A 12,256-nucleotide genomic window follows, 5' to 3' on the forward strand; every position below is an offset into this window, starting at 1 on the left:
AAGAGGCCCGGCTCACAGGACGGATGGTCTCCATCTTTGCACAACCTGGGGCCTCTGCCATAAAGAACGGCAACATTATGCTTTCGGGCTTCCTGCAAGCATATGTTCATTACTCCAGCAAGCGTCTACCAAGCATCTACCTGGTGTCAGGGACTGCTCAAGGCATCTGGGGAACGGCCATGAGCAAAGCCGGAAGGGGCTCCCTCCTGAGCTGGGGAAGCTCTTCATCGCCCACATCGTGCCCTTTCACTCTTTTCCCGGTGTGTCTGCACATTACCCACCGCTGCCATTTTGTGAAGCGCACAGAAGGATGCCCAGTGACAACCACGCTCCCCGCTGATCTCCCGACTCCACCACCACCTGCTCTACGATCAGGAAGCGCAGCCAGAAGGCCACGAGACAGTTCACGTTTCTCGTGAAAGGTGCGCTAAGCACGTGAGCAAAGGGTAAAACAAGAGAACACCACCACCTTAGGGCCCATAAAGCCTCAAAATCTTATCAGGAGAAAACGACGACAGTCGCAGCTCACACGAAGCGCGCCCTGACAAAGGGTGGATCCCAGGCTCGGAGTGACCGTCCAAGGGGTCTCACCAAGAGCACAGGCCGCAGGCGAGCATCTGGCGCGAATGAGCCCACGGGCGGGCGGGAAGGGGTGGGAGGTGCCTGAGGGAGCTGGAATTAACAGATGCGACACCTGGCACAGCGGGGACGCACGTGAAGGGCAATGACAAATGTTCGTTTAACCGGGGTTTGTCGACATAAAAGACTCAACCTTCTATCAACTTCCTTAAAAACACATTTTTTTTCCAGAGAAATAACTCTGCTGTTAAAAGTTTACATTAATTTCAGGCAACAACTGACGTTTAGAGGCAAGTGTTTCTTTCGTAGCATCCTGCATCACAAGTGGCGGTTTGGATCTTTCATCGGGCAAAGACAAGCGCCATCGGCGCAAGGCTAACTTGAGATGAAACCGCTGTTAATTCAGCACCAAAGCCGGGAGTCCAGGAACGCGGCTTCCTCACTCCAACCGGGCCGCTTACCAGTTTCCGAACATCTTCACTCCACACCTCTCCCTCTGCAGGCTGCTCCACACACAGCGAGATCCCTAACAGCCTGTTAAACAAGGTATCCAGGCCTTCCATGCACGCTCCCAGGGAGAAGAACGGGCGGTATGCGCTGGGCTCGCTGTCGTACCTACGGAGGAGAAGCAGCTCAATCACAGCTCCGCTGGCTTCAGTTTCTTGAGGTAAATTCAGCTAACTTCTCATTGACAATTTACGAGCCAAGAAAGGACTGAAAACCTATGGTAGGTTTCGAGCTTCTGAGGGACTTTCAGACTCAGTCTTCTTCAGAAGAACAGCAGTCTGATTATAACTGTAGTAAGAGTAATACCAGTTGGAACTATAGTGGTAAAACTCACTCTATGAAATGCGCTATATTCTGAAAAGAATGTCACATGTCACGTCCGGTAAAATATTTGTTAACGGAAAAAGCTCCGAAGCTCTGTCATATAAACAATCAGATCTTAATTTATCTTTTTGTTATATATCTTAAACGAAGGATAATATTCTCATAATATTAATCATTCTTCACCCCAAAACAACTCTTTTATGTTTTTTATTCCAACATAAACCAAAATACACCCAGAATGCGTGAGGTGAATGTTTCTGAATCATTACGCCAGGCCAAACCTTATAACCATAGCCACAAAGAAGAGATCTAGAATGATAGTAGGTACTGAGTCTATTTCTACTTCCTGGGATTAACCAAATATGTACAAACTTACGCTTCTTACTAACTGGGGGACCGGATTTAGGGAGTATGAACTGCACCACAAGTGAGATTTCGGTACAGAATCCACCAATTTACACCTGAATTTCTGATCACTTTTTCATAAAAGCAGACTCAGTGGAGTAAGAGACTCGAGTGGTCCAGCGGCCTCGCTCACTGATTCATTCACTCACGCAGCCATCGACTGGCCCGCTGGACGCCGGGGATGGAAGCGGGCAGAGATGGAAGGGCCCACAGCAGCGGGTACCCAGTAGGCTCAGGGGCCGGCGCTGAGGGAGAGAGGGCAGGGCACGCACAGTGGGGCGGCGAGGGCCAGGGCTTCCTTGTGCAGTGGAGTTGGGAGGGGAGCCCAGGAGAGGCCACGGTTCAACCAAAGTACGAAGGCACGAGGCAGCAGGGCCACTGCAGTAACCAGGGGGTTAAACGAGAGCTCAGGACGCAGGTAGATGGGAAAGAGGGGAAGAGACGCTGACACCCTGTGGGGGGTCCAGGGAACCGAGAGCCTGGCCCGCGAGCCTGAGGAGGGCGGACTGTGCCCTCAGGCATGGGGTCTCCCAACATTCTGATTGTGCATCCCTGTCAATAAAATAACTGGACTTATTTCAACCATAATATGGGTATGTTTATAAATTATAGGCATGGGCTACTGATCTATTACATTTCAAAACAAGACATTTTTATAAGTTGAGATTAAGAAAAGTAAATCCAAAGAGGGCTAGTGGATTATCCGAAAGAGGATAACCTAGCATCTTACGGGGTTGCTTGCGGCCTGGGAGACGCGGGACATCACTTCTGCAGACACCAGAGGAGTGACCTGGTACCTGGAACCTGCCAGGCTGACGGTGAGGAGAGCGGACACAGCACAGAGAGGGCGGGAGTCACCCAACGAGGGTCGGAACAGGGGCAACAGCAGGGGCTCTAAGACCAGGAGCCAGATCTAAGTTTCTTTTTCTTTTAGATGAAAAAGTTTCAGGACTGTGAGGATTTGGAGGCTGAAGGAGAAAGAAAAGCCTAGACTAACATGCAGGTCTCTGGCTTGAGCAACCGCGTGGGTAGGAGCCATTTAATCAGAGCAATGAACACACGCGCATGCACATGTGCGCGCACACACACCAATTGAAGAGGGGAGGGTGGGTGTGTTTGTAGGAGAAGAAGCGAGATTCAGTTTTGAAGACACTGACTCTGACGTCCTGGGAGAAGTCAGCACGGAGGCTATAGGAGGCTGTTATGGCCGAGGAGAGTGTGAGCTGGAAAAGGAGAAGGGGGGGGGCTGACAGGAGGGTCAAGGGCAGGTCCCTGGACTTCCAGGCGAAGGGGTGGAAAGGAAGACAAGGAAGAAGAGTTAGAGACGGCAGACTGTCATACAGAGTGAAGGAAGTCGGAAAGAGAAAAACAAGTATCGTATACTAACGCATATATGTGGAATCTAGAAAGATGGTACAGATGAACGGGTTTGCAGGGCAGAAAGAGACGCAGACGTAGAGAACAGACGTATGGACGCCAAGGGGGGAAGGGGAGGGTGGGATGAACTGGGAGACTGGGATTGTATGCACGAATATGTATAAAACAGGTAACTAATGAGAACCTGCTGTATAAAAAGTAAGTAAGTAAAATTAAATTTAAAAAACAGTTAGAGATGGCAGAGAATTGGAAGAAAGGGATGTCACAGAAATGGGGAAGGGGGATGTGCTGTAAAACGGGAAGTAACTGCCACGTCTGGCCCCCGGCCCAGCGTATAAGGACCCTGGAGGGCAGCACTGTCCCAACGACAAGCAAAAAGCTGAACAAACTGAAACCAGCAGCTCTTCTTGGACCCAGCAGAGAAGTGAGGTCACAGAGCAAATCGCTGGGCCCCAAAACTGGAGAGGCAGGCAGGCAGATCCAGAGAGCCACAATTCACAGGAGGCTCCAGGGGAGACGAGTACGGAGGTAGGAAAACAAACTACGATCGACAAATTGTCTGAGAGCTAAAAATCCCAGGGGGAATCCCTACACTTTTATGAGGTTTCCCTCCAGGAGCCCCACCAGGTTCTCACAGTGAAGATGGAGAACAATTCCCCCATCTTCCAGCAGAGGAAGGAAAAAGTGGCCATTATGAACTACACCAGCACGTTCTGCTCTTCTCAATAAGGCCTGCCCTCCAGAGAGACTCTCTCACCAGAGAGAACATCCACCTCACGCCCCCCAGCCTTCCCATCTCATCAAAGCGGAGGGGACTGGAAAGCACGTGTGAAAGTCGCAGCTGAGACGCAGGGCCCCTAACAGACTGAGACGTAACCAGAGGCCTGCAGGTCACATCTCCTCCGTCCACACATCAGCACCACATCAGCAGGGCTCCCGTAAAACAACAGGGGACACGACCCAGGCCTGCAGGTCCCAGACCTCAGTTAAGCAGAAGCCTCCCGAGAAACCCAAACAGGGGAGACAAAGAGAGCACAGCCAAGGAGAGTTACCTCCAGCCCCAGGGTTAATGGAAAAGCAAGCAGAGCCCGGCTCCTGGCCAGAAAAATATGTAACCTCACACCAAAGCCCTCATTATCTCAGTTCCTTTCACCCAGTATACCATGTCCAACCTTCAACAAAAAATTTCAAGTCATGCTAAAAGACAAAAAACACAGTTTGAAGAGAAAGAACAAGCACCAGAACCAGGTTCAGATATGCCAGAGATGTTAGAATTAGCAGGTTGAGAATTTAAAACAACTGTGATTAGCATCCCAAGCACTGTGAAGAAACAAGTAGAAAACATGCAAGAACACATGGGTAAGGTAAGCAGAGAGATGGGAACGCTAAAAACCAATCAAAAGGAAGTGCGAGAAATTAGAGCACTGCCAAAGAAACAAAGAACGCCCTTGATAACTCATCAGTAGACTGGGTACAGCCGAGGAAAGATCAGTGAGCTTGAAGAGACGTCAACAGAAACTTCAAAACTGGTATGCAAAGACAAAAAAGAAAAACAGAGACAGAAGAGGATACCCAAAGAACTGTAGGACAATCACAAAAGGTGCAATGCACACATGATGGGAAAACCAGAAGAAGAAAGGAATTGAAGGAATATTTGAAGTAATAATGACTGAGAACCTTCCACACTGAAGACAAACACAAAACCACAAATCCAGGAAGGTCAGAACACCAAGTAGGAAAAAACAAAACACAACACTTAGGCAGATCATATTTAAGCTGCAAAAAGTCAAAGACAAAGAGAAAATCTTCAAAGAAGCCAAAGGGGAAAAACGTCACCTCACCTAAAAAGCAACGGTAAGAATTACATCAGACTTCTCTCCAGAAACCACGCAAGAGGAGTATGGAGTGAAATGCTTACAGTTCTGAAATAAAAACCCACAAACCTAGAATTCTGTGCCCAACAAAATTATCCTTCAAAAGTGGAGAAATAAAGGCTTTCTTGGACGAACAAAAATTGAGGAAATTTCTCACTAGTAGACCAGGCTTATAAGAAATGTTAAAAAGTTCTTCAGGAAGAAGAAAAATAATGTAAGTCAGAAACCTGGAGCCACGTAAATAAAGGAAGAGGGTTAGAAGAAATAAATGAAGATATTAAAAAACTTTCTATTTCTTCTGTTTCATATTTGTTCAAAATAGTAATAGCAATGATGTATTAGGTGATTATAGCTTAAGGATAAGTGACATAATGACGGCAATGTTATTAGGAGGGACTGGAAAGAGACCTAGGCGCCTGCACTAACCAACAAGCAGTAAGTACTACTGGGAAGGAGACTCACACTACTTGTAAATGGACATGTAAACTTCAGGGCAACGACTTCAAACAGTGAAAAAAGGAGAAATGCTGGAATCATACAACATACTCAGTTAAAACCATAAAAGGCAGAAAAAGAGTGGAAGACAAAAAAAGAAAGAAAAAAAGATGATACAGGCAACAGATAGAAAACAGTAACAAACATGGTAGGTTTTAACCCAATAATATCACTAATCACTTTAAACATCAATAGTCTAAATGTAACAAGTAAAATGCAGAGAATATGAGAATGGATTAAAAAACAAGACCCACTCTATGTTGGCTGTAAGAAACTCACTTTATAGAAAAGAAACATAGTAAAGCTACAACAACACAGCCTATGCATAACCTAAAACATGTACTGACTTGCCCACGACACCTACATACGATAATCAGGCGAAGCTCAAGGAGACAACTTAGCTTGGAGAAAATCATTTAGGTACAGAATATAGGCTTGTATAATACTCCACATACAACTTCCACTCTGTATAAACTAAATGAAACTGTTATCAATGGTGAAAAGCAAATGGTATTCATTTGAAATGACTGAGAACAAATGCATCAAAAAATAATATAGGGCTTCCCTGGTGGCGCAGTGGTTGAGAATCCGCCTGCCGATGCAGGGGACGCGGGTTCGTGCCCCGGTCCAGGAAGATCCCACGTGCCGCGGAGCGGCTGGGCCGTGAGCCACGGCCACTGAGCCTGTGCGTCTGGAGCCTGTGCTCTGCGATGGGAGAGGCCACAACAGTGAGAGGCCCGCGTACCGCAAAAAAAAAAACAAAAAAGTAATATAAACTCCCTGTTTTTAAAAAAGCTCTCAAATAACATCCCCTGGCTTACCAGTCCCACCATCTAGAGATAACCACTTCCTGTGTATCATCGTTTTATCTGTGTAAGAAGGCTTACATGTGTGTGTGTATACACATCTACATGTACAGAAATACACACAGATATATATACACAGACACACATACAGAATCATACAATTCTTATCCTGCAATTTCCTTTTAACACACATTTTTAACAAAAATATGTTTTCCTGTATTTTTAACAAAAATGTACTTTTAAATACTGTCCGCTTCGGCACATAAAGCTCTGGTCCACAACAAGCACCTGCCGTAACTTCTCCAAAGCGTCCACTCCCTGGTGTGTGTGGCCAGTGAGAGTCCGCACCTTGTAAGCGAGTGTCCGTCCCTGACACTGTCTGCAATGGCCCACACACAGTGATAAGAGGAGCTGGACTTCTGATTGTGTTTGTATCAATTTTAACTTCTCTACAGAAAATGCACCCAGAGCTGTGCGGTCAGCTGCTGTTAGCTGCTGTCAGTTCACCTCCGCGACAAACAGCCCACAAACACTCTGCCAGACAGGTGCAGACCTCTCTGTGGGATCCATCCAGAAACGACGACGCTGCGTAGAGCATGAGATTTCAGATTTTTAAACAGGTGTTGCCAAGTCATCCTGCCAACCCCGCAAGCTGTGAGAGTGTGCACGCCTGCCCTCCAGGCATGGAGGCCTGGGCCCTGGCACCTCAGGCTCCCTGCCTCTCCCTCTGGCTCTGTGGGCCGCTCAGGCTCCCTGCCTCTCCCTCTGGCTCTGTGGGCCGCTCAGGCTCCCTGCCTCTCTTCCTATGCCTCTGTGGGCCGCTCAGGCTCCCTGCCTCTCCCTCTGGCTCTGTGGGCCGCTCAGGCTCCCTGCCTCTCCCTCTGGCTCTGTGGCCGCACCTTCTTTTCCTCTCTGGCAATGTGGTTTTGCTCCTCCACCACTTCTGAAATACTTAACCATTTATTTACTGGTGTATCACTCTCAGATGACATCTACTGATCCTGGTACAACCTGACGCCACATGCTCCTTCACCCTCCTCAATTCTTCTGTTACACAGAGATGGAGATGCAGCTACACTGATGACCTTGTTAGTTTACCAGGTGTCAGGAGGGGAGCAGAGCTAAAGGCCTCTGCTTTGCCACCCTTTCCTGGGTATCCCCCAAGACTGCACTCAGTACAGGAGCAGCCCCATCGGTGGCTAGAAAGACGAGGAGAGGAGCTCAGAAATGCTGAAGACGGGCCTGGCACGGGGAACGGACACAGTCCAGAAGGCAGAGATTCGTTACTTTGGCAAGAGAGGACTCCTTATGGCAAGTATGTCCATGTTCCCTAAATTTAATCTACAAACTGACAGCTTACCCACTGTCATTTGTGCGATGCTGCGGATGACAAGTGCTCACGAGGACCCTGGGCTCAGCCTTTTATATATATCTCACCTAACAGCAGAAACAGCCCTACAAGGTCACACTTCTACCCCCATGTCACCAGTACGGAAACAGGTTTACACAAAGACAAGTCATCTCCCCGAGGTTACGACAGGACTGAGCACGAGGGCTGAGGCTTCTTTTTAACTGGACGACAGCAGTCCGGGAGTAAATGACACCAAGAAGAGGCCTGCAGGCCTGCTTTCTTTGGGCCCAGGCACCGAGGTCCCTCCCACAGTGTGTTACCAGTGGAAGGACTAAAGGAAGCGCCACACCTGGATGTTCGTCCTCAGTCACGTTTCCCAATGGTCGGGAGTCAGAGCCCTGAGTTCCCTGCTAAAGCTGCACCCCGCGAACAAAAAAGTGCTGCCAGTTCAGAGAAGAAACCAGAAGGGCAAATGAGCGGCGGTGAGAAGGCGGGGAGCAGGGCTGAGGGCCCGTGTACTGAAGAAGGAACTTCAGGGAGCAGGAAATAAGTACTGTCAGGAACCGCAGAGGTCGGGGTGTTGAGGGCTAAAGCAAGGGACCAAACTGTGCGCGTGGCAGGTGGCTGGTAACTCGGAGAGACCATCTGATCGACTGTCAGGGCCACAAGTCAGACGACAGAGACCAGAGAGAGGAGGCATCCGGTCTAGACTGCTGGGGGAGGTTTGGCAAGAAAAAAACGAGGACTTCAATCTCTGCAAGGGTCATGGGAGGGGCGACTGTCTGTTTCATGACAAGGAATATCTCAGCACCTCTGCAGGCAAAGGGAAGAAGTTAATCAAAAGGAAGAGATGATACATAATAAAGTTAGAATGACTGCTGAAGCAACACCTCTAACGGTGTGAGATAACATTATCTTAGACGTGCACAGTGCTTCACGATTTGCCAAGCACTTTCACATCAGAAGCCTCCCATGTTCCTTACATAATCCTGGGAGACAGGTGAGGCTAGAATTATTACTCAGTTTTGCTGGAGGAAACTGAGACCGGGAGAGGCTGGTGACAGCCCAAGGCAGTCTCGGAGAAAAAGCCCTGGGCTGGAAGTTAAAACCTTCGCTCTATCTCTTTCTGTGCTTTGAGAGCAAGTTTTTTTTCTTCTGGTTTTTGGGGGCCTCAACTTCCTCACCAGGAAAATGAACTATTGGGTTTGCCAAAAAGTTCGTTCAGGTTTTTCCATAAGATGTTACGGAAAAACCCACATGAACATTTTGGCCAACCCAATACAGTATGTCCCAGGCTCTGCTGATGACCAGACAAGTGCACGCAAAGAAGCTGGCGCTGTGCCTGGAGAAGAGCAGGCACTCCGTCCATCACAGCGACACTCTGGCAGGAAGCTTGACTTAATGCTGTGAATTAATCACCTACTATGTGCCTGATGACACTCAGTGTGGAAAGAGTAAGGCCCCCAAACCATAAAGAGCACCTAATATAAGTGACAAGGGATGTTAGTGCAGAGGGGATGAAGACGAGGCGGTGGTCAGTTCTGTTGGTGGGGGAGGGCATGAGGTCAGGAAGTAGCACGCGGGGGGGGGGGAGGGTCAGGGAGAAGCACGGGGGGAGGGTCAGGGAGAAGTGGGGCGCATGGGAGGGAAGGAGGGAAGGGCATCGGGGGAAGGAGAACCAGGGGAGGGAGCGGCTGCACAGAGCACCACAGGCTCAACCACAAAGACCATCCGCCTCACTCAGCGGCCTCACACCACAAGGAAGAGACCCCCCAGGCCGGTGTCCCACCAGGCTCTCCATGACCCTCCCAAACAGGAGGCTATTCCCTCCTGAAGAGCAGCCGGAAGGGAGAGGCCCAGAGAGGCTGTGAGGGATTCAGGAAGCTCCAAGGTATTTCCAGCAGCTACACCCCTGCCGAGGCGCCCTGACTGCCTTTGTGCACTCAGCTTACATCCGCAACCCACAGGATGTTCAGCGTCACAGGTCACTGAGGCCCTCCGGGATGCCGGGCTCAGGAGGCAGCACACCCTGCCCCCCCGCCGTGCCCCCGGGGCCACCATGCCGCTCCCCCCGCCCTTGCCATGCCACCTGCTCACAGCATGATCCCCGTGAGAAGAGAAACCACTGCGAAAAAAATGTCCTCCGTCATCTAGAGACCCCCCCAAACAAGAGAAAAGCACAACAGGTGACACACAAAACCTCACAGCACGTCAGAGCCACAGCCCAACCTAAACACAGTAAAACTTAAGTGTATTCAGAGGATTTGGTTTCATCACCCAAACTCTTTCCTAGTTCTGCAAGAAGTTTACCGCTATGCGTTGTGAAGGTGTTCCCCTGACTTGAATGCAGGAATAAGAGATCTCTAGAATCCTCAGGAGAAACGGGAAGCAGCTTACCGTTCCTCCACCACGGCTGGTGAGTGAAGCTCAGTAGATTCTCTGCTCTTTTTTCTGGTTAAAAATATGCTACGTGTGGGTTTACAAATTTTCAGTTTTCAGAGAACATATTATAATCAACATGGCAAATGGTATAAATTAGGTCTTTCTTATTAAAAACAATAGAATTTAGCAGTATCTCAAAATCCTCATCAGGAACACTGTCATTAAAATAAGTACAGAAATACTAGTCAGTAAGAGACTTTCCACTGAAGAATTCATTTGTTGTAATTTAAGTTTTTTAAAAAAATCAATGGGGGCTTCCCTGGTGGCGCAGTGGTTGAGAATCTGCCTGCTAATGCAGGGGACACGGGTTCAAGCCCTGGTCTGGGAAGATCCCACGTGCTGCGGAGCAACTAGGCCCGTGAGCCACAACTACTGAGCCTGTGAGTCTGGAGCCTGTGCTCCACGAGAGGCCGCGACAGTGAGAGGCCCGCGCACCGCGATGAAGAGTGGCCCCCGCTTGCCACAACTAGAGAAAGCCCTCGCACAGAAACAAAGACCCAACACAGCCAAACATAAATAAATTAATTTAAAAAAAATTTTTAAATAAAATTAAATTAAAAAATCAATGTATCAGTGTCTCTCTGAAGCACACTCTATGAGTCAGACTTATATGTCAACTTCTGATGCACCTGAGATGAAGGTAAAGAAAGAACTTGGACTTTACTTCCAAAAACCTTGGCACTGAACGTAGTGAAAATACAAAACAGTTCAGTACCGTCAGTGAATCCAGGTTGAAACTGCGGGTACCACAGGCTTCAGTCCCACCCTATTCTTTTCAGTAAGTTAAGGCAGGTGTGGGAATCTGTACAGCAGACAAGTGCTTACAGAGGGTCCCTGCAGGACAAACACGACAGATAACAGACACTTAGAGGCGCAGACATACATGTGTGACGGCACCGTCAGAGCTATTTTCAACCTCACCAAAGGAAAATGAACCACACAGAATGTTTCTGGCATCAGGAATGATGTTTTCGGCAGGATCACAGTGTGACAGCTGGATGACACCGTGAAACTTGTAATCTTGAAGCCACCGGGAGAATGACTGTTTTCTCCAGCTAAATAAAGGTAAGGTAGCAATTAAAGAACCGAAAGGTAGTAGGAACCTGTTTCCCTTTCAGGTAACCACACACTCAAAATATCTTTTTCGTCTCTGTTTCATAAAGAACTGGCCATCGTCCGTTTGGTCCTATCTTGACTTCTGACTCTAGAGGCAAGAAAACAGCTCCAGCCAAATTGCCTGGTAAGGAGGGGGCTCTTTTCCTTAATGGTGGAGATCAGATACACAGTTCACTGGAAACTGCTCTTTTTTTCCCCAAATTTATTTATTTTACTTAGCTTTGGCTGTGTTGAGTCTTCGTTGCTGCGCACGGGCTTTCTCTAGTTGCAGAGAGTGAGGGCTACTCAGAAGCGGTGGCCTCTCTTGTTGTGGAGCACAGGCTCTAAGCGCGCATAGTTGTGGCACGCGGGCTCAGTACTTGTGGCTCGCGGGCTCTAGAGCGCAGGCTCAGTAGTTGTGGCACACGGGCTTAGATGCTCCACAGCATGTGGGATCTTCCCGGACCAGGGCTCGAACCTGTGTCCCCTGCATTGGCAGGCGGATTCTTAACCACTGCGCCACCAGGGAAGCCCTGGAAACTGCTCTTAACACAGATCACAGTACAATTTTATCCTCACCCTAGAGAGGTAGGAAAGGGAACCTTAGGGGAAAGGATGACCACAGTCACGCTGACATGGCACCAGGTGACAGGAACTCATAATAGAGGCTGGAGCCAAATCCCAGGAGAGCAGCGAGACCTCTATTATGACAGCCTCTCACTCAGCTTCTTCAGTTCCATCAATACGTAAAATCAAACAGCCACACGTGAAACACAGAGAGCATAACCAACACAACTGGGGGGGGGGGAGGGGCACGAGATCCACGTTACAGGAAGACAGGAACCAGGGAAATGACCCCACGTGAAGGCAACCAGATCAGCCCACGAGCTTGGAAATCCTGTAGGACCAACGACCTGGTCTCTTTAGCGAGTGGCAACGTGAACAAGGTCGGCTGGGGCATGACGTGTGGGGACCAGCTCTGGAGCAAGAGACTCAGACAG

General features: G+C 48.8%; 1 protein-coding gene across 1 annotated transcript in view; it reads right to left on the reverse strand.

Moving 5' to 3' along the window:
* Positions 1-12,256, reverse strand: part of MIPEP (mitochondrial intermediate peptidase) — a 132,951-nt gene that overhangs the window by 88,700 nt on the left and 31,995 nt on the right. Inside the window, exon 11 of the mRNA XM_030882686.2 lies at positions 1,041-1,194. Within this exon, the coding sequence (XP_030738546.1) occupies positions 1,041-1,194 (154 nt within the window). The remainder of the gene's footprint in view (positions 1-1,040; positions 1,195-12,256) is intronic.

The sequence above is a fragment of the Globicephala melas genome, chromosome 18 (genome assembly GCF_963455315.2).
Source record: "Globicephala melas chromosome 18, mGloMel1.2, whole genome shotgun sequence".
Taxonomy (NCBI): domain Eukaryota; kingdom Metazoa; phylum Chordata; class Mammalia; order Artiodactyla; family Delphinidae; genus Globicephala; species Globicephala melas.